The sequence below is a fragment of the Leuciscus leuciscus genome, assembly GCF_965113295.1.
Source record: "Leuciscus leuciscus genome assembly, chromosome: 13".
Taxonomy (NCBI): domain Eukaryota; kingdom Metazoa; phylum Chordata; class Actinopteri; order Cypriniformes; family Leuciscidae; genus Leuciscus; species Leuciscus leuciscus.
This window is the reverse complement of record NC_138737.1, coordinates 34,395,890-34,419,160: the sequence shown is the minus strand read 5'-3', so window position 1 is coordinate 34,419,160 and position 23,271 is coordinate 34,395,890. Positions and strand designations below refer to the sequence as shown.

General features: G+C 37.5%; 2 protein-coding genes across 3 annotated transcripts; both read left to right on the top strand.

Moving 5' to 3' along the window:
* The first annotated feature begins 2,496 nt into the window (after positions 1 to 2,496).
* On the top strand, positions 2,497 to 4,889 carry nkx2.7 (NK2 transcription factor related 7). Of its 2 annotated transcripts, none has more exons than XM_082187712.1 (2): positions 2,497 to 3,054; positions 4,198 to 4,889. In XM_082187712.1, the coding sequence occupies exons 1-2, from the start codon at positions 2,736 to 2,738 to the stop codon at positions 4,704 to 4,706; spliced, it is 828 nt and encodes a 275-aa protein (XP_082043838.1). In that variant the 5' UTR covers positions 2,497 to 2,735; the 3' UTR covers positions 4,707 to 4,889. The 2 variants fall into 2 exon arrangements, with proteins under 2 accessions (XP_082043838.1, XP_082043839.1); XM_082187713.1 differs by having other exon boundaries at positions 2,498 to 3,036.
* A 13,130-nt stretch (positions 4,890 to 18,019) lies between these two features.
* On the top strand, positions 18,020 to 19,242 carry nkx3-1 (NK3 homeobox 1). Its single transcript, XM_082188833.1, has 2 exons — positions 18,020 to 18,213; positions 18,659 to 19,242. The coding sequence occupies exons 1-2, from the start codon at positions 18,114 to 18,116 to the stop codon at positions 19,102 to 19,104; spliced, it is 546 nt and encodes a 181-aa protein (XP_082044959.1). The 5' UTR covers positions 18,020 to 18,113; the 3' UTR covers positions 19,105 to 19,242.
* The last annotated feature ends 4,029 nt before the right edge of the window (positions 19,243 to 23,271 follow it).

Genomic DNA, 23,271 nt, shown 5'->3' with positions numbered 1-23,271 from the left:
ACTGCCGTGTTACCTTACATCGCAGAGACAAGCCCATCAGTTTCGCTCAGAGGCCAGAGGATTGCTTGAGTTTTCTGAATGCTGGAGCTCATGAACAGAGATGCGCAATTATAGTCATTACCTCATCAATGAGTGACAGGATCAAAGCTGTTCTGTTACACTGTCTACTATAAAAGCCTGGACACACTATATATATTATTGTTATTCCTACCATTTAAAATAATGGTTTTCTATTTACATTTTTCATTCTATCATATCATTTATTTCTGTGATGCAAAACTGAAATTTCATCAGCCAGTCTTCAGTGTCACATGGTATATACAGTTTATCATAAAAATATGTACAACATGAGAGATGAGAATTATGAGTTCAAAATCGAGTGCAGAGATCAGGGAAACCGGGGTTAACTATCACAGAAGCCATATAATACATAAATCAACAGTAAAACGAAATAGCAAAAATTTAAAATTTAGGTCTACGTAAAATGTGAAAATAACAAACAAGTGTTTTTGGTCAAAACACTGTAATTTAACTGCATAAAATAACAACTTTAAAAACACGTCTGAAAAAAATGGCGACCTGGCATTTATGAAAAATATTAATACAATTAACGTTCAAGTTGCATCTTTCAGTTAAAATAGTTGTTGTTCTCTTGTTTACTGAAGAACTATTAGAAAATTATTAGGATTTTTTTAGTTTATTATAAATGCATTTGGATGTACACTTTAACCATTTCAAAGACAATAAGTAGGCTAATTATGAAATAACATATAAAGATGTATAGGCTACTTTACATGTAAAAAAAAAAAAAAAAAAAATGTAGGCCAACTCTGAAGTTTCACAATTTGCATTTAATAAAAATTATTATATAAATTTGAAGTATAATATATTTTCATTTAATTGCAAATAATATTCCATTAAGTGTCCGACAACATTATCAGATCACACTTAAATATATAGTCTTTTAAAAGAGGCTATATTATTTCCGTAAAAAGAACTTCTTAAAAGTGTGTTAAAGTGTAGGCTAATTGTTTTTCGCATGGCCATGCATGAAGCACACAACACGTAAGATGAGTCGAAAATGTAACGAGCAATAAATATGATGAATGGTGATCTTCTGGAGACTTCTGACCACTGAATAATTCGCTCTATAACGAGCCGGCCTGGCCTATACAACGACGACGTGGTAATTAGATTTTTTATAATTTTGTTTTATCGCAATTTATTTAATTATAACTAATTAATTAATTAATTAAGAACATTTAAATTGAATATGTGGTTTCTATTTTTATTATAAACGAGGGAAAATCTTTCGTCACGCCTAACGCGGTCCATTAACAAGTAGCCTAAATAAATGATTCAAATGAAACATGAAATGCTTAACTCTACGGGAAATAAAGGTTTGGCCACTGAATGCAGGGTCGCTGTCATGATGGACTGAAGCTGGGCGTCTGAACCTCACTCAAGCATTGCAGGCTGGCGCCAGAGACTACATCAGGTGTAGGGTTACTGTTTGTTGTGGCCTGTGTACACTAATAGGCCTGTTGGATGTCACTGTCGGCGTCACCTTTTCGGACATCCACTTTGCTTCAGCGAAGCACAAACCAATTTGCCCGTATGGTTTCAGGAGGGTGAATGGAGGACGGAGCACCTATAGATGAACACTGCAGTAATTACTAACATGTGTGTATAATAGTAAGTTATTTAACCAGATATCTTGGCCTATATTACGTTAAATACAATAGCTTAAATTAATGCATTATTAAAATGACTGAAACGTAATGCCATATGCCACATAAATGAATGTAAATAATATGATTAGCCTATTTGTAAGGGTTTTTAAACACTGAATTTCGAATGGTTCTCATGTGATTTTATTTTATTTTTTTAGTCCCCCAAGACAGTGATTGAATTATGAATGAGTTATGAGTTTTAAACTATTCCAGACCATGTCATATCATGGCAATTTAATTTCTTAGCAGATCCATAAGGTTTCATCGAAAAGTATTAAAAATGCTAGGCCTAACAGCTATTGGCTTGTCTAGTAACACTGGACTATATCAGTTAATACTCTGATAATTAATGGCTAATAATAGTATCAACTAAATCCACTAAAAACAAAAGTAATGTTGAGACTATAAGCCAGAACACCTTCATACTTTAACATTCCAAATGAACCGACTCACATTTTTTTTCACGTATTTATTTCTAGCCTTTAATACATTAAACTTCGTTTTTGTAAGTCAGTCTTAATCATATTAAGTATTGATTGAAATAAGTTAACGGTAATTGAAATGTTATTACCTGTAGTTTAGGTAAGCCCACTCGACAAAATAGTGTGGACTCGCCTTTAAATTGCACATGAAATGGCATTTCAATATCAACGATCCTCTATCGGAGACTTTTAAACACGCTGTTGTGAGTTCGGACAGGTGATGATGGGACGCACAGAATGGGAGGGGTCAGTCTGAGATAAGAACGCTGTGTATTAGATAAGAGCTCTTCAACAGCGGAAAGAGGAAGACAGGGGCTATTCTTCATCTAGAGCTGCTTCTGAGAGGAGATACGTCAAGAAGAATTCACTGCGGTGGACCATATTCTTCTGCTTACCTGTGGACATCTGTAGGAACTTTACAAACTCAACTGATGTCGCTTTGCGTTTGAGCAGGTGAAACGAAGAAGCTTTCTTCCACCTTTCTTCAAGCACACACACACACACACACATCTGTCGAGCGATGCTTCCGAGTCCCGTAACCTCGACTCCGTTTTCGGTGAAGGACATCCTCAAACTGGAACAGCAACACGCTCTGAACCCTCACGCACTGATGGGTGTCGAGCAGGACTCGCTTCAGCTTCAGTGTATTCAGAGCACCCTGAGCCGGAGCCTGGACCTGCTCTACAGCCCCGAGAACCACAGCACGGGCACGGGCGCGGGCGCGGGCACGGGGGATCAGCTCAACTCACACGAGTTCGACACGCTCAGAAGCTCCTGCGGGTCTCCAGCCGAGGAGGACATGGATCCAGGCGAAGACACAAGTAGGATATTTATAGCAAGTATGATTTAACAAGTAGGATACTTATAGTTATTGTTTATAGCTCCAATTGCCTTCTTTCAATAGATGCACTAAAAAAAAAAAAAAAAAAAATCATTTAATAGCAAAATGTCATCAAATTGAATTGAATAATCCTTATATAGGCCTAGTAGCCTAGGCTATTCATATGACGAATAGAGAATGTTAAACGAGTTAAAAAAGCTTAATAAAACATTTTTGTATAAATCTTAATGGAACAACAAGGGAATGGATTATGTATGTGATTTGTATTCATAAATGTAAACATAAATTCAACGTAAAAATAAAAACAACAAAATAAACGTAAACATAAATATGTTTAAATACGTTTAAGATTTATACAAAATGTTTTTACTCATTTAAAATTCGATATGAATAATATGTAATGGTCAACTTGATGACATTTTTAATTAAATGCGTAAATCTAAAAAAAACGTGCATTTCTTTTATGCACATATCGGGTTTAGGAAAGGGTTTTGGGCTCAAAAGGGGGTTTTCAAGGGGTTAACCATAATATACTGTCAAATCATTGTAAGCTGAAGGATTTAGGAAATCAACGTTTTTTAGTTGGTTTTACATTTTTAGTTACAACCTCAAAAAAAGTATATTTCACAGTCTGATGCTAAGATTCAGAAGTCAGTTTAACGTAATTTAAGTTTAAATGACTTGATTGTACTTAAAAATATAAGGCAGCAACTTTATTTTGCAATACCGACTGATCAGTTCTGGCAGAATTCTGGTAAACTGGGACACGTTTATCTTGAATTAACCAAAAAACGCTAACCCTTTAGTTTAGGGTCCAATTCTCACTATTAAATTGCTTATTAGCATGCACATTACTAGGATATTGGCTGTTTATTATACGTATAAGGCACATATTAATGTCTTATTCTGCATGACCCAATAGCCTACCTAAACGTACAACTTTTAATAAGCCGTAATTCGAGTTTATTGAGGCAAAAGTCGTAGTTAATTATTTATTAGTGAGAATTGGACCCTAATGACCTAAAACATAGATTATAAGCCCAGCCTATTTGTTGTTGTATTTATTGATCCTCTTCATTCAGTGTATTTCATATTACATTTATACGCAGAATATATTATTATTATTATTTGATTTTTTTAGGCCTGTGTCCATTTGACGACTCCAGTTATAAAGAGGAAGCACCCCGGGAGAAGCCAAAGCAGAGGCAGCGCAGGAAACCTCGAGTGCTCTTCTCTCAAACTCAAGTGTTCGAGCTGGAAAGACGCTTCAAGCAGCAGAGATACCTGTCCGCACCCGAGCGAGACCACCTGGCTCATGTCCTGAAGCTCACCTCCACACAGGTCAAAATATGGTTCCAGAACCGGAGGTACAAGTGTAAGAGACAGCGACAGGACAGGAGCCTGGAGCTGTCCGGCCCGCGGAGGGTTGCGGTGCCCGTGCTGGTGCGAGATGGAAAACCCTGTCACGGAGCTCCTTACAATGTAACTGTATCATATCCCTACAATAACTATTACAACAGCTATGGAAATAACCCATACCACTGTAACTTCACCTCTGTACCCTCGTTTGCCAACACGAGTCAAATACCGAACCACTTTGCGGATATGAGTCTGACGACGGGAAGTGTGGATGGGATCAGAACTTGGTGAGACATGGCATCGGTCCTAAAAGAGAAGATTTTTGGATTAAGACTATATTTATCCGAGTGGCACTGCTGAAAAACGCTGAGGAGAAAACACTGTCATTGTTGTCTGATTTTATATATATTTTAGTTTTTATATCAGTGATTTACAAAACAAACAACACCAAATAAAGAATAAATATTTAATAACGGTATGCTTCATGGAGATTTTGTCATGCTTGTATTTAGAGCCATTTTGAGATTTTTCAAGAAAGCTAAATTTGATCTGAGATACATTAACTTTATCGTGAGGCTGTGTTGATTGTTATTGGCGTATCCCTGAAATAACGATTTAACATAGCCTGTCTATAATAGGAAAATAGAAATACTGCTGGTGTCTGAGAGTTCAAATGTGACTGTTAAATTAAATCTGAAAAGTGATTACAGCCTACATCCATTTCAAAATAATTTACTGTATCTTTCGAATGACATGATTTTCTAAGCTCTTAATAATACGAACTGTTTGGCCATAGTTTGTCCTTAAAATATTAGGCAGCAGCTAAACTAGTTCAAGTGGATTTTTATTTACACCGGAAGAAAAACCGGCGGATTTCTGGAACATAACTCAATAAATTAAAATCTAATGCAACGTGTGGAAATTTATTTGGACTATTTGATTTTCTAAGTAACACAAGAAACAAGAAAGGTTGCAGACATGTAGCCTATCGCAGGGTTCTCTGTACAAAGTGGACATTTTCAGTTTCAGAGTTATTTTTTATCTGAATTTTATTATTAATAATATTATTATTCGCAGCCGCTAACCCAATGACGTCAGGTTGATTCAGTCATTTAGACATTAAATATCTTAGAGTAAAAAGAAAGAAAGAAAGAAAGAAAGAAAGAAAGAAAGAAAGAAAGAAAGAAAGAAAGAAAGAAAGTTTATATGTGCATATGAAACAATACTGCTTGAAATTTTTTTAATTTTTTTTTATTAGCCTAACATTTAAAAAAAATTAATAATAATAATAATAATATCCTAACGATGTTTTTTTTTTTTTTTTTTTTTTGAATAGGATTTGAGAGGTATAGGCCTAGGCCTCTTGTATCTCAGCAATTTTTGTGTGCATAATTTTTTTTTACTTTACAAATGAACATTAGTCAACACAATTTTAAGATTTAATGTTAGTCAAATCGATTAAAAAGTGATAAACCCAAAGTTAAGCAAGACGCTGCAATTCTCTGTAACGTCGTAAACTAAACCAATTCAATTATCTCCCAATCTTAACGCTTTCCAATGAGCTTGTCATTACACTCACATTAGCCAAACAGATCCAACAATTGAAGAGTCGTGATAAGTCAGATAGCCAGGATGCAGTGCTGAGAGTAAACAGAAGAGCAGACAAGCCGGCACTCTCTCAGCCTTGTCTCGAGATCTGAAATCTGACGAGCCACCAATGATAGGACCTGTCTGATAAAGCAACTCTATAGGAGGATCTTTACAAATATGCCAATTTAGCGCCCTGCTTAAAATAACAACAGAAACCCTTAGAATTTGTAATGGGTTCAGTTTTTATAATGGGAATTGTATTGGTTTTAATGAAAACTGTAATGGTCCCTGCATGGGGGTCTCTACTAATTTGTTGCCTTCTGGTGGTGCGTTAAAACCATTCAATCCTAATGGAATATTGCACACACCAGGACCAGGGGTGCCAGGCCTGTGTAACAAAACCAGCCCAAGGGCCAATCAAAAATAGCTCAAAACAAGCCCAGTGTTTATAGCTTACAAATATGAAAACTTAACATATGCCACTCCCATATGGGGCTACCTAAAAATACATATTTTACCGTCACTGCTATGCGTTATACACAATTTCATCTTGAAAATCACTAGCCAATAAACAGTGTTTTCATAATTACAATAATAGGCTATGTCAAACCTTCAAATCGCGGAGAAAACAATCACCAGCAACAGTTTACACAAGTTGGCAACACATTAGGTGATGGTTTTAATGGTTAAAGCTTTGTGGTTTGTAATGGTATTTTTTAGTGTAAACCATAAGAACTTCTGTGATGTTTGTTTGTTTTTTCAGCAGGGCGGCTTCAGCATAAGAAAAGCATATAGCCTAATGTAATTTCGTACAGATTTTATTTGAGATATTCTACAGGCGCATTTATCTACAGCCTATTTCTTGAAGGTAATAGCAAAGTCTGCTATAAGTGACTGCAGGCAAATCAGATCTTTTCAGGCAGACTGTCCGCTCTATTATTTCAAGTGATCAAATAAGATTTGTGTGTCCAAACATAACCAACTTATTTTTTTTTTTTTTATTATAAGTTTTTTTATTAAATGCCAGTCACAGACAAATAATAGATTTTAACAAAAAAATACAGACAATATTCAAAATTCAACATTACAACAAAAGAAAAAATAGTGCAAATTAAAATAAATTATACAAGTAAAAGAAAATAATATAAAAGGAAAAGAAAAAGAGTATGAGATCATCAAATAAATAACCTAAAAGCTTCACATAAAGACCTAGTAAATTTTGCTTTGCTGTTTTTCAACCTAAGTAGTAACTCAATATAACTCTTCATTTCTATCCGAAACAACAAAAAAATATGTTTTTCTTTAGCCCATTTTTGCTTATGAATATGGTATTTTCCCATTATCAAACAGAGATTAATAATGAATGCCACATCTGGTGACACATAACCAACTTATACCTGCATGGGTTGCTTTGGTAATGACGTAGTAGGGTAGGTGTACCCAGGGGCGTGTCTAGAGGGGTGGCACGGGGTGGCACGGGGTGGCCACCCCGTGGTCTTTTTTTATCTGGATAAAATCTGCGAAAAATTAGATTTTTGCTGGCAGTCTGAACATGGCCTTATATCTTACTCTAACACCATAACTCAACTTAAAGAAGTAGTTCACTTTAAAATTAAAACATAGCCTGGATGATTTACTCACCCTCAAGTCATCCTAGGTGTATATGACTTTCTTCTTTCTGACAAATACAATCAGAGTAATAAACACCCTGATGCTTCCAAGCTTTATTATGGCAGTGGATTGCAACCATCAGTTTGAAGCTCAAAAAAGCTCCATCCATCATAAAAGTGCTCCACACTGCTCTGGGGGGTTAATAAAGGTCTTCGGAAGCAAAGCGATGAGTTTGTGTAAGAAAAAGATTCATATTTAACATGTAACAAAGTAAAATTCTAGCTTCCGGCCAAACGGCCATACACAGCCTAAAGAGCAACTTGCGCAACTTGTGATGTTGTATGGTAGTGTGTCATGGCGTAGCGTAAATATCAGCAGTACGTCGCATTACTCGCACAAGTTGCGCTTCTCACTTAAGTGGAATCCATATGTTCGTTTGGCCGGAAGCTAGTTATTTTACTTTATAAAGTTTTTAATTTGAATAGTTTTCTTACACGCACACACACACACACACACACACACACACACACACACACAATGCTTCGCTTCAGAAGGCCTTTATTAACCCCCCAGAGCTGTGTGGAGTTCTTATATAATGGATGGATGCACTTTTTTGGAGCTTCAAACTGATGGTCGCAGACCACTTCCTTTATCTGCCATTATCAAGGTCGGAAGTGTCAGGGTTTTTATTAATATAACTCTGATTGTATTCGTCTGAAAGAAAAAAGTCATACACAAATGTGAGTAAAATCATGAGGTAATTTTCATTTTAAAGTGAACTATTCCTTTAAAGGGATAGTTCACCCAAAAATGAAAATTCTGTCATCATGTACTCACCCTAAAGTTGTTCCTAACCTGTATGAGTTTCTTACGAAGAAAGAAACTCATACTGGTTTGGAACAACTTGAATGGTTTGTGAGACACTTAGCGTCCTAATGACAAGAATATGAGCAATCAGAAACATTTCACTGACAGTGGTGGGGGAGAGTAACTTCAGTCCTATCTTAATGGCCAATTTATTTCCTGTTTAAGACTGTGTTGGATAGGACCGAGGCAGAGATAGAAAACGCTCTCAAGAGTCTCGTCAGCACTGAGTTCAGATAAGGGAAGAGTATGTGGCCCGGAGCAGCATTTAGCAGATTGATACGTAGCTAAGAGCAGTATTTAGCAGCAGGCAGACAGAGTGGAGACTCTGACCACTTCAAGAGATCAGATAAGTGTGTGTGTGTGTGTGTGTGTGTGTGTGTGTGTGTGTGTGTGTGTGTGTGTGTGTGTGTGTGTGTGTGTGTGTGTGTGTGTGTGTGTGTGTGTGTGTGTGTGTGTGTGTGTGTGTGTGTGTGTGTGTGTGTGTGTGTGTGTGTGTGTGTGTGTGTGTGTGTGTGTGTGTGTGTGTGTGTGTGTGTGTGTGTGTGTTTGTCAGGGTCTCTGTGTGTGTATACGATTGTATTGAACATTTATATGAGAGTGAGCTTGTGTTTACAAGCATGCAGACGCATCCAAATCAATAAGAGATGTATCCATAAATGTGTGTGTGTGTGTGGGGGGGGGGGGTCATTGTCCACTGCGTGGCACAGCAGCTCTACAGGAAGAGATCTGGTTAGAGACTTAGTGAGCCAGTGACAGACAAGGTTAAGACACGGGAGGCCTCGATCTTCACTTCTGTCTTGTCACTCTGAAAGACACACACACAAAAACTTGTTCCACGGTTCTAGAGGAAGTGGGAACTGGCCGAAGGGCTAAAGGTTAAGCTGACTTCATTCCATCTAATTATTTATGAAATGTTGAAACCCCATTGTACAGAAATGTTTAAGTTCCACAAAATGTAATATATCTCTCTACTACTGTAACCTACACTAATCCTGCAGGGTCAAAATACAAAACAAGGTTTAAAAGGACATGAATAAACTCAACTGAACTTGTACTAAAGTAGAACTGCATCCAAATGTTAAATCACTAACAATAGGAATGTGAAAAACAACAAGAACTCTGAAGCTACTGCTGGAACTTGTTGAAGCACACAGAACGTTTCAAACGGGACAGAGAGAGTGGCGGCATTTAAACAGACTCGAAATGCCAGATTTACCAGAGCTCTACAGATCATCTTCTGTCTGTGAGGACACTGACTGTGCTTTTATTACATCAGAAGAGATGTTTTGGACATTTTGTCAGTATAAAGACTAGAAACAGACTCTCATGCTCCCTAACAATGCTTGCGCCCCACATCTGTCCACACTTAAGAGACATCACTCAACTGTCTTCATATATAAACACACTCATGTCCCCTTGCAAGACGTACTCAAACTGAATGGAATACCGGCAAAACTGCATTTTAACCATCTCAGTGTCAAAAAATCACATTTAGAACATGTGCAACTGACTGCCATTGCCATTTTTTTGTCCTTCAGCATCAAGGCACAAATGCATCCCACCATCAAATATACAAAAATTGGCCAGACAGAATTTGAATTGAAGTGTCTTGCCAGACAGTGTGTAATAAGATCTCTCTGAATGCTTTTTTTGTTTGGAGTCGCCAACCGCATCTTGTAAAAATGATTTATCGAGCACACGGTGAAGTGTATTGAATGAGTGTGGTGTTTATGGAGAAGGGTTTGGTCCAGAGTGAGTGAAGGTTCTTTGATGCCTCAGTCCAGAGCAAGCTGTGTAGACATTATATCACCTTGACTTCTTCTTAAAGGGAAAGAGTAATTCATTTAGTGCAGAAGAGATGTGGTCACCTTTCTGGCACACAATGCCTCCTTTTGTTCTCTCCCTTGAGTCCATCTAATGGGGAACAAGTGTCTCCAACTAATCCGCTCTGCTTGTCCGTGTGATCGAGTGATACTATTGTTCTAAATCACAGCGAAAGCAATGCAGACGGTCTGTCATTCATTATTAAACCAATGTTACATTCAACACTAACTCAAGCCACAAAAACCATAGCAGCAGCTAAAGTAGGGCTCACATAAGAGTTGTGTCTTTCCATGTGAAAAAGAAGTGCACTTAATTGCATACCTTGTGGCATAATGGCAAAAAGAATACTTATTACAGAAATAATATTCTTTAAAAGAATATACTTAAAGGTGCAGTAAGTGATTTCTGAAAACAGCTTTTGAAAGTGATCGACTGAGCACTTGCAGCCAATCAACAGTAGGGGGTGAGTCCACTCATGATAGGGGAGGAGAGAGAGTTAGCCAATCAGCAGCAGGGGGCGTGTCCACTCATGATGGGGAGGAGAGAGAGTGAGCCAAGCAGCAGCAGGGGGCGTGTCCACTCATGATGGGGAGGAGAGAGAGTGAGCCAAACAGCAGTAGGGGGCGTGTCCACACATGATAGGGGACGAGAGAGAGTTAGCGAATCTGCAGGGGGCGTGTCCACTCATTTTGGGGAGGAGAGAGAGTGGGCCAATCAGCAGCAAAGGGCGTGTCCACTCATGATGGGGGAGGAGAGAGAGTTAGCCAATCAGCAGCAGGGGGCGTGTCCACTCATGATGGGGAGGAGAGAGAGTGAGCCAAACAGCAGCAGGGGGCGTGTCCACTCATGATGGGGAGGAGAGAGAGTGAGCCAAACAGCAGTAGGGGGCGTGTCCACACATGATAGGGGACGAGAGAGAGTTAGCGAATCTGCAGGGGGCGTGTCCACTCATTTTGGGAGGAGAGAGAGTGGGCCAATCAGCAGCAGGGGGCGTGTCCACTCATGATGGGGAGGAGAGAGAGTGAGCCAAACAGCAGTAGGGGGCGTGTCCACACATGATAGGGGACGAGAGAGAGTTAGCGAATCTGCAGGGTGCGTGTCCACTCATGATGGGCAGGAGAGAGAGTGAGCCAATCAGCAGCAGGGGGCAGTCCACTCATGTTGGGGAGGAGAGAGAGTGGGCCAATCAGCAGCAGGGGGCGGTCCACTCATGTTGGGGAGGAGAGAGAGTGGGCCAATCAGCAGCAGGGGGCAGTCCACTCATGTTGGGGAGGAGAGAGTGGGCCAATCAGCAGCAGGGCTTGTAGTTCGTCATCTTAGCTTTATTTTCCATGTAGCTTTATTTTCCATAGCTTCTGCTATGATAAAGAGACATCTTGTCTTGTATTGTGTGGTTGTGCATTTTGGGGGCCGAGCAATCAAGGGAGGGGTGTGTTTGTTTGGGTTGATTTCACGTTTCTCATAAATCGCTTACTGCACTTTAAACTGAATGTAATGTTTTTGCACACTTAACTGCATGTTTATTTATATTAAATGCAATTAGTTTTTTTGACCCACTTAAAAGGACTTATACATCTTTATATGTAATTTTATAATTAAAATATTGTTAAAGTATACTGCTGAAATGACTGATAAGCATTTATGGTTAACTTAAGTATGGCTTTTCTATTAAAACTTTTATGTAATGTATATATTATATGTAGTATATATAGATAGCTATATAGATATATATAGATATACTTTTAACATCTATAGTAGCCTACAATGCAAGTGCAAATTCAATACAATCAAACCTGTTTGAAATTATAAACTAAACACTTACCTAGACAGCATAGCATTCCTAGCACTAAGTTCTTGTTAGAACATTCTTGGTATAGGTATTTGTGAAGGAGTAAAAACATATCTTAAATTCTTATATCCATCAGTCAGGCTAAAAAAATCACTACACATAACATTATCACATCATGACATGTTTGTTTAAAATCCCAGCTACAGTGGTGTGTGTGGCAAACAGGACTGTAGAACAGGCACTTGCCTGAAGCTAAGCACTGGTTGTTTGTTCAGGGATCACCCCAGCAGGAATGAGGAGGTTCTGTCACTCAAGCTTTCACCCTGCTGTCTGTATCTGTGCTTTATCTGTGTCTCAACTGCCAGCTTTTCTGCCCCAACCAGTCATGTCACATGCAAAAACATCTCTGAAGACTGAACCTCATCAAAGCCAAGTATTATCTCATGTTGCTATGACACACTCAACAAATAAGGTCTGATTATCACTTAAAAGATGAGCTGTGTGACCCATATTATAGAACAAAACAAGAAAACTGAATGGTAAGGGTGTGTTTAAAACAACTGGTCATGAAAGTCATGATGTAATAACTCTGTTTAAATAGTATAAACGAAAGTACTGAGTGAAAACCTACTTCCAGTGGAGACAATGGCCCCCTCAGGAAAATGTGCTCCATTATGATTTAAAATGCTGTCATTTGGCTCCCCCTACTGTTTGAACGATCCAGTTACACTATTAGCATTTTGCACTTTCTGTTCTTTTCCATTGTCCCAAAGTAGATAAGGGCATCCTAAATCGAGTATTTATTATGCACTATTCTATGCCATTCTGTGTATAAATAGTGTGAGTAGTGTGTTCACACTGAAAGTTGTAAAAGTGTATTTTACAAATCCAGATGATGCACTTAATTAAATGGAAAAATTTGTTGGACGTTTCAAGGTATAGTTCACCCAAAAATGAAAATTCTGTCATTATTTACTCACCCAGATGTAGTATTTACACAATATTAATCTCCAACGCGTGTTCACGAGAGCAGCACGACCCAAGCATGTTGTGCTGATGATGCGAAAGCAGTTGAAAGAAGTCTTTAAAAATAGGGCATTGTAGGCCTATAATAATATGAAGGAATTTTCTGTATGCTATTGATTTTTTCACAGGTGTTTTACCCATAATTTGCATCTCGAATTGCATTGGGTTGTGTTTTAGGTTAAAGGAACAGTAAACTAGTAGGCCTACCTTTTCCCATTGTTCAACAGATTTTACTCTTACAGTGTACAAATAATTTAAAGTTTAGTCTGTATAGCCTATTAAACTGACGGAAGAGCTGATGGAAGAAATTATTTTAACATCTAAAGAAAAAAACCCACACTTTACCTTTACATACCTTTAAGACTTTGATCACTGATCTACACACTGATAGACCTGCAAGTGGAAACTTTTTCCCTGTTGCTGACAGGTTTCTGGGACTTCATTACTTCATATGTGAGTGCAAGCCAACACAAACTAGACCCCAGTAAAAACTGAAATCTAACCTGAAGGCAGGAATTAGTGAAGACACGTTCTTCTCAACTATAGATTATAGTGTCATATTTTTTTAGTTTTAAGTTTGACTACAGTTACCATGATACACTTCCAAAACACAGATAACAGGCATTCAATGGCTATTGTCCTTTTGGGATATTAATTGGATCATGAAACTCAAACCACTTCAGTTTTCTCACACTAAATATTACTCCAAAAAAACAAAAAAAAACTAGTAACTTGCTATTCTAAACAGTATGTATGGAATTGTGACATTTGGAATTTATAATGAAAAGATGATTTGAGGCCACCAGAGGGCACCATTTTACTAACTTATATACATTTCTATTTGACACCAACTCAATTGTCCAAATAAGGGATTCCAAATTTCTTTTGGAAAATGATCAAATATAATAAAAAAATTTAAATAAAGCTTTATCAATACTATAATTACTGTTCACTAATATAATGAGAACTAATTCTGGTTTCAACATAATACATTTAAGTTTGACATTTTTGTAAAACCTAGTTCACAGCAACATAACATAAAAACTATGCCAAAAAATAATATACACTCTAAAATTTGAGGTCAGAATCTTTTTTTGAAGACATTAACACATTTATTCAGCAAGGATGCATTAAATCGATCAAAAGTGACAGTAAAGAAAATTATTATTATTTTGAACTTTTTATTCATCAGTGAATCCTGGAATATTGAGCAGCACAACTGTTTTCAACACTGATAATAATCAGAAATGTTTTTGAACAGCAAATCGTCATATTATCATGTGACACTGAAGACTGGAGTAATGATGCTGAAAATTCAGCTTTGATCACAGGAATAGTTTTTACATTGCAATAATTTTTCGCAATATTACTGCTTTTAAAATAAAAAAATAAAAAATAAATCCAGCCTTGGTGAGCATTAGACTTCTTTCAAAAAACATAAAAAAAATTCTGACCCCAAACTTTTGTATGTTAGTTCTAGATAGTAATGTAAAGTACTACAAAATGAGTCAAAACGTTGATGCCGCCTAACAAAGGCCGACAGTGAGATGTCCACTCCACATAGCAGGTATGACATATGTCTTCCTGTCGACAGGGTCAGATTCTAACAAGCCCACATCTGGCCCAAAACAAGCAAACGGTGCTACTCATCTCTTCCACATTGTGTTAGTGTAAGGACAAGGGGTCAGGAGAGAAACCAGGAGTTGCATTACACAAGCCGCAAGAAATGCTCATCCAATTACTACTGCTTGTTTTGTGTGGCCAAAGCATGACATAGTCTCTGAATCTCGCCGTGTAAATAGAGAACTGAATATGTGTTTGTGCAATTAAGATAGACATCAGAAGATACACAAAACAGGAAAAAGACTTGATCAAAGAGGTATAGAGAATAAAGATGAGCAATGCAGGTAGTCTACTGTCTGTCTGTGTGTGTGTGTGTGTGTGTGTGTGTGTGTGTGTGTGTGTGTGTGTGTGTGTGTGTGTGTGTGTGTGTGTGTGTGTGTGTGTGTGTGTGTGTGTGTGTGTGTGTGTGTGTGTGTGTGTGTGTGTGTGTGTGTGTGTGTGTGTGTGTGTGTGTGTGTGTGTGTGTGTGTGTGTGTGTGTGTGTGTGTGTGTGTGTGTGTGTGTGTGTGTGTGTGTGTGTGTGTGTGTGTGTGTGTGTGTGTGTGTGTGTGTGTGTGTGTGTGTGTGTGTGTGTGTGTGTGTGTGTGTGTGTGTGTGTGTCTGTGTGTGTGTGTGTGTGTGAGTGTGTAGAGATAGGAAACAGACAGCAAGATTATTCAAGGTGAGCACTATCATGAAACACATCTAAAATACAAAGTTTATATGACAACGGCTAAAATGAGGTAAACCTTAAAAACACCTTAATCTTTTCTCCTTTTGAAAAAAAAAACCCCACAGGAAAATAAAGTCTGTGTATAATAGGATTATATATATATTAGGGGTGTAACAATGGCCTCATGTCACGATTTGATACATATCACGATACTGAACTCACAATACGATATTATTGCGATACTCCAAGACATATGGTAAAAGGTTAACAAAAAATGTACTGTTGATTAAAATGCTACATTTGATATTACATTGTGTGTGTGTGTGTGTAAATGAATAGGCTTGGACTTGGTGTGGAAACCCAACGCACAGGACAATAGAGACACCAGAATAACACTATTCATGATTCTGAAGCTGAAAATACTGAATTATTTTAGACAAATATGCTTGATCTCTGTCACTGACTAGATATATTTAAAATAATGTAGGACACTTTTTTACTGGTAACATTTGGCATTATCAGGACAGACAAATATTCCCCCATTGCATCATTATACATTATATTCAACATTATATAGTAGTTTAATGTAGTACTGACACTAAAACTCTGAAAACTCTAATCTTTTCTCACAAATTTTCACAGATTGTCACAATCCATGATACATGTTGTTGCATTTTTTGTATTGCGATACATTGTGACACGATAAATTGTTACACCCCTAATATATACATTACCTTTAATTCTCTTAAACAATTTACTTTTATTTGTTATAGAGCACATTTATATTTAATATATTCATAAAACAGTGGCAGCGGACGCTATTGCCTCTCAGTACAGACACAGACTAACTAGTTAAGTGAGTGAACTAGTATAGACAGCAGGATTATGGTGGGAGGTCACGCCGGTGGACAATAGCACCGTTTGTCACTCTCAGCTTTTGTGTTTTTCCAAGCAAACTCCCTGCTCTCCTGGGGCCAGAGCGTCCTCTTTCCCCGTCTCATTCCCTCCATCTCTTTCTCCGTCCGTGTTTCTCCTTCTCTCCCCTCTGCCCAGGACTGTGGGGTCACACAGAAGCACTGGGGCACAACAAACAAACAGCCTTACAGCAACGTGTGGGTCAGGAGAAGGAGCCGAGACCAAATGTGTTGAAGTCATTAGCTCCATGGGGAGGGCCACCCACCCTGACCCTGCCTGTCTGTATGAGCCTCCTCGTGCTGATGAACACACACCCCGGTGCCCGGGACACAGGGCTTACCTCAGCTTGACATTCAGGGATGATAGAGACTAAAACTGATATCTAGTTACACAATAAATCTCACTAAATTCTCAACTGACTGAGAACGAGGAGCAGAGCGGCTCAGTGTAACAGTCATAAAAAGGTTTCTTTCTCTGGCATTTATTAAACAGGGATGTTTTCTTATATGTTTGAGGGGAAATTTAAATAATGCTTACTCAAATAAGTAACGAGTAATATAAAGTAACTACATGTACTTACTAGAGTTACAGTTAGGGTTAGGTTTAGGGTTAGTTACCTGTAATTAATTCACTGTTATTACTAGTAAGTACATGTAACATGTACGTCACCTTAAAATAAAGTGTTACCAAATAAACATATATATATATATATATATTGAAACATGAAAAGATGAAATTACAAAATAATAACGAATTACAAAATTCAATACAATATATATATATGAAGAGTTCAGATGCAAAAGCCTGTAAGTACCATCTGAAATTTTCTTCTAGAATGATCATTTTTATCAAGCTCGTATATTTAAATTCAGTAATTTCACTTAAATGGAAATTAAAATTACATATTAATTGTCATTTAAGTGAAATAATTGAACTTAAATATACGAGCTTGATAAAAATGATCATTCTAGAAGAAAATTTCAGATGGTACTTACAGGCTTTTGCATCTGAACTCTTCATATATATATATATATATATACATAATTATAAGTATATTTTTATAATATAACATTTCATTGAATATTATATTTATATACACACACACAAATTATATATATATATATATATATATATATATAAATAATGAATTAAATATATAACAAAAATATACAAAATTGTTTGTTTTATATATAGCCTATATATACAATTTTATGTATATTTTTATAATAAAACATTTCATTATATGAATATATATATATATATTTGTGTATATATAAATTGTGTGTGTATATATATAATATTCATCGAATGAGATGTTATATTATAAAAATATACATAAAATTTCAAAGAATGCAATATATTACAAAAATATACAAAAAAATTGTGTTTATATATATAGGCCTATATATATATATATATATATATAAACAATTACTTAACTCTTCAATAGTTTCATTTTCTTTCGTTCCTACTCATTTCTTAGTTTCATACTTAAAATTATGAGTGTGGAGAACTGCTGAAAAAGAACATAAATAAAATATCTCTGCCACTGTGTGAAGAATGTATTAAGACTTGTGTCTGGTGTTTGACAGAATGATGGTCCACGCAGACGTGTCTGTTTTTGCCATCAAGGAGCTTGAGGCGATGACGTCAGCACAGGGCGCTCCTCCAATAGTAGAAAAGACAACAGCACTCACGCGCTATTTAAAGTCAAGCGGTTGAGCTGGAGAGTGAAAGTGCAAACACTTACCAGGAGGAAGACGCTTTATCCTTCACTTCATTCGGGAATTTGGCGACATAGATGGCGGATTCAAACAAGCAGTTGACGTCGTTTTTCATTGAGGACATTTTATCCTTAAAAGAGGATAAAAAAGATGACGACAGAACAGACAGACGAACAGGTATTGTGCTTTAAAGACAGCCTTGCAGTTGCAGCAGTGTTCTGTTTCTGTGTACATTTATTAGTTAGTTAGTTCACTCTATAAATGATGGGTTGTTTCAATCCATGTTTGGCTCAAATATGGACAAAACCAACGGTTAACAAATGTAAACCCAATGGTTGAATTTGTCCATATTTGACCCAAACATGGGCTGAAACAACCCAGCATTTTTTAGAGTGTAGGCAGTTATATAATTTGCATATCCATCTAAATTAATTAGGTATAGCTAACGTATGTAGTTTAGGTAAACCGAACATGTGAGCAGTTAGTTAGGTAACCCATACATTGCACGTTTGACCTCGCCATTCGCCACACAGGCTTCTGTCATGTTTATATATGTACTGAAGACCAGATTTCCAGTGAGAACATATGAGTCTAACCTCACATCTTGTACTTGCGTTCACAGATTCCGCAGATATCTCGGTAGACCTATGTCTGAACTCTGAGGATGATAAAACATCGTCTTCGACGGAGGTGTCGCCGGGTAGCGTGAAGAAGAAGCGCTCGCGGGCCGCGTTCACGCACCTGCAGGTGTTGGAGCTCGAGAAGAAGTTCAGTCGTCAGCGATACCTGAGCGCGCCCGAGCGCGCACACCTCGCGAGCGCGCTGCACCTCACGGAGACTCAGGTGAAAATCTGGTTCCAGAACAGGAGATATAAAACCAAACGGAGGCAGTTAACGACCGAGCACAGCAAGGAATACTTTCAGAAATCAGACGTGACCGCTATGGCTGCTACAGAAGAGGACTATTTCAGAGCGTCACTTTTAGCGACAGTCTATAATAAATCCTTTCCATACCGGCCTTACGTGTATGACTTGCAGGGACTGAGAGCATGGAGACCAGCACTGTGATGATGACGGGGATATTAACCTGGACTTTGGGAATGTTCTCAGATTATTGTGAATAATATGCTATATTATTATGGTGTTTTTTTAAAATATTGTACAGCTTTGTATTCTGTGTAATAAAATATTTTTTTTCAAACTCCAGTGATAATTGTTCATTCATCCTCACTCCATCTACTCCTTTATTCCCATTTTTAAAATTAATTTAAGAAGAGCTTCCTTCATGGACTGAGAGACAAATATTCTTACCTTTATCTTGCATTTGAACTCTTGAAATGTATATTTCTCTTATCTGGCTAAACAGACCTAGCATACTTTTATAAGGAACTTATATATAATTTTTTTTTCTCTCTCTCCCTCTCTCTGAGAATATGAATCTTAAGAAAAAAAAAATAATAGAAAAAAAAAATACATACATATACATATATATACATATATATATATTCAAGGAAAATAGTGCAACCTATCATTTATTGGCCTACGCTTTAGCCACTAATTTGCAAAAGAGTAAATTGCCTCGAGAGTGTGTTGCAAGCTCATATATTGCCTTCGATAATTCATGTGTTCTCAGAGTAATTTCAGTGTATTATGTGGTTCTAAAGTTTTTCTTTCTTTGGACTTCAGTGAAAGTTTTCTCGCATACATCATTCTTCTTTCAAATCTCGAAATCATCACACTTATCTATAAGAACTAATTCCTAAAAGCACTCCATTGTTTAACAAGGACTGCAATTATACTTCAGCCTGAACACTTGCCGTTCACAAGCCATTCCAGCTGATAAATCAAGAGAAGGAATCTTTTTGTAAAAAACATGCGGGCCTGCTCAACATAGAAGTTTAACGTTGCTACAAGAGATAGCAATCTCAAGCACCCCTATCCTTTTCCTATTCAACTTAAGTTGACTTCACCAGAGCAATGGCTTGAACCGCCTCGACCGGAGGTGGTCTGTTGTCTGAGTGATACAGGCTTCTCCAGGAAAGATGGCATGATTTACCCTGTAAAGTGATGGTCTAATCAGTGAGTCATGAGAACAGGTTTGCAAAGGGCTCTGAGTCTAAAACCAAAGGATCTCCCAACCTGAAAAAAGTAAGTTTACACACAAAATTCCCAACATTCTGTGAAAATGTAATTCTTCTTCAGGAAGTAACTGCCATGTAGGTCATCCGTCACCTGTCTTTAAAGAGCTCTCGGGCATAACCAGACCTCTTTAGCTATTTCTACAAAGACTCTCAGTAAGTGTGTGGCTTTTCATGAATTGCTGTAGGAAGTGTTTGTTACAGGGGTGTTAAAATGAGGTATGTTTGCTCTCCAGAACATCAAAAACATAATTGTTATTGCTAAATAGTTTTGAATGTGATGTAATTTGAATGTAAACTTAAACAGTGTAAACTTAAACTATATATCTTATACATTATATATATAAAACTAAACTATATATACACACTCACCGGCACTCATTGGACACCCTTTTGCCTTCCGGCTACACTCCTGGGCAAAAAAAAAAAAAAGGCTAAACACTTAGCTTTTAATTGTCTTAACCACCTATTATTGGTCAGGAAATTAGCCAAATTTAAGAGAATGCACTACTTAAAAAGCTATTGCTGTCTCAGAAAAACATCAAAAAGTTTTGTCAGAATATGGGAAGTTGTGCGATGAACCACAATGATTTGGATGGTGATGCTCCAGAGCGACGTCTTCGAAAATCTTCTGTGAAATATAATAATAAATGCATCCACAGTGAAGCATGAAGAAGAGTCTCATTGTGTGGGGAGCCTTTACTGGCTTTTATTGCTCATTTAATGCTTTGGAGTACATGGGAATATTGCAGGAAGTCTTGCTTCCTACAAATGAAAAGTTGTTATCTAAAAAGGAATGATCAGATGTTATTTTTCAACAAGACAATGTTCCTGCCCAAACTGTAAAGACAACCAAGAAGTGGCTTGAGATGAAGTCCAGTCGGCTCATGGTTTGGCCAGGTCAGAGTCCAGATTTGAACTCTACAGTGAATATTTGGTCTCCCATCAAACTCAAACGAACTGGGAGACATTTTTCAACCACTCATGAACTGTTTGAAGCCCTTAACATTGAGTGGAACAACACTGACTCTTCTTCCTGTAAAAAAAGCTGTCTGCAAGTTGGGGAAGTTACTTTATCTACAGTATTAGTGCAATTCTTGATCATTTCTGGACCAGTGATTTATGATTAAAATGGTTAAGACAATTAAAAGACCACTAAATATTTTGCCATTTTTAGCTAGGCCCATTTTCTTGTCCAGGAGTGTATATATACACTTACTATACACTCATTGGACCCCCTTTGGCCTTCAGAACAGCCTTAATTCTTCAACAAAGTGCTGGAAACATTCCTCAGATATTTTGGTCCATATTGACATGATAGCATCACACAGTTGCTGCAGATTTGTCGGCTGTACATCCATGATGTGAATCTCCCAAATCATTCCAAAGCTGCTCTATTGGATTGAGATCTGGAGGCTGTTTGAGTTCAGTGAACTCACTGTCATGTTAAAGAAACCAGTTTGAGATGATTTGAGCTTTGTGACACGTGTTATCCTGCTGGACCGCTGATACAAGGCAGGATTATCCATGCTTTCATGGTTGTTTATGCCTATATTCTGACACAACCGTCTGAATGTTGAAGCAGAAATCCAGACTCATCTGATCAGGCAACGTTTTTCCAATCTTCTCTTGTCCAGTTTCGTTGAGTCTGTGTGAATTGTAGCCTCAGTTTCTGTTCTCAGCTGACAGGAGTGTCACCGGCGTGTGTCTTCTGCTGCTGGAGATCTTCTGCTTCAAGGTTGGACGTATTTAACGTTCAGAGATGCTCTTCTGCAGACCTCGGTTGTAACGAGTGGTTATTTGAGTGTCTGTTGCCTTTCTATCAGCTGAAACCAGTCTGGCCGTTCTCCTCTGACCTCTGGCATCAGAAAGCATTTTCACCCACTGAACTGCCACTCACTGGATATTTCCCTAGAGATGGTTGTGCGTGAAAATCTCAATAGATCAGCAGTTTCTGAAAATACTCAGGTCATGCCACGTTCAAAAACAAATTAAATCACTTTTCTTCCTCATTCTGATGCTCAGATTGAACTTCAGCAGATCATCTTCACCACGGCTACTAGATGCTGCCATGTGATTGGCTGATTAGATATTTGCTTTAACAGACATTTGAACAGGTGTGCCTAATAAATCGTCTGGTAAATATAGTTATTAAACTTTCAATAATTTACATTTGTATGTCTATTTACCATATATTTATGAGCATTTAATCAATTCTGTAGTATAATAATAATAATCATAATAATTTCCTTATGTTATCTACTTGCCTTACTGCATAGCATAGCTTCACACTGATGTTACTGCAGGAATGTTTCTATTTGGCAACCGTTTCTTTCAGTGATTGATGGCAATGATTTTAGTATTTCAAACATGAAATAGCAGGAATTCTCCACTTCCCACTGGTCAAATGATTGAAACCAGTTTCCTCAAAAACTCAAACCTGTCAGGTGAAGTCTGACTTTGACATCAAACTTGTTCTAGATTAGTTCCTTTTCTTTCAGTTGAAGCTTGCGGATCCACCCAGCCACGGCGTATCCACCCGCATATTTCTATCTCTACAACAATGTCATGCCACTTAATAATAGTAATCTGTGAGGAGACATTGTTTTGGTTTGTGAGATAAGAGCGGGACGGGATCCAGGGCTTCTCCGAAACAGAAACGGCTTCATCTAATGCCACCCACTTGGCTTGGCTCCAGAAGAACTCTGGAATTTTGTGTGTCAATCCATTTCTGTCTGTTCGTATCAATATCCTCACTTTGCGAAAATATGTTCTGTGTTACACCTAAATTACCCATCAAAGTGCACTTCTCATATTGTACACGCAAACGCAGGGGAATTCGTCGTGATGTCATGAAAACATGTGTGGGATTGGCTTCAATTCCATTCTCTCAAATATGTTTTTCAATTGGCAGAGAGAAAGAAATATGCGCTTTCGTTATTGTTGTCGACAGAGAAACAGGCAAACCTTGCAAAACGTATAATGCAATACAATTTTGACTGACAGCTAAAGGGATAGTTCGCTCAAAAATCAAATTTCTGTCATTATTTGCTCACCCTTATGGATTTCCAAACCTGAATTACTTTCTTCCTTTCTT

Bases quoted from the DNA above. Each gene is read 5' to 3' on its own strand.
- nkx2.7 (XM_082187712.1), top strand. From the start codon at position 2,736: ATGCTTCCGAGTCCCGTAACCTCGACTCCGTTTTCGGTGAAGGACATC. The intron at 3,055-4,197 runs GTATGATTTAAC...TGATTTTTTTAG, and splicing joins AAGTAGGATATTTATAGCAA to GCCTGTGTCCATTTGACGAC.
- nkx3-1 (XM_082188833.1), top strand. From the start codon at position 18,114: ATGGCGGATTCAAACAAGCAGTTGACGTCGTTTTTCATTGAGGACATT. The intron at 18,214-18,658 runs GTATTGTGCTTT...TTGCGTTCACAG, and splicing joins CAGAACAGACAGACGAACAG to ATTCCGCAGATATCTCGGTA.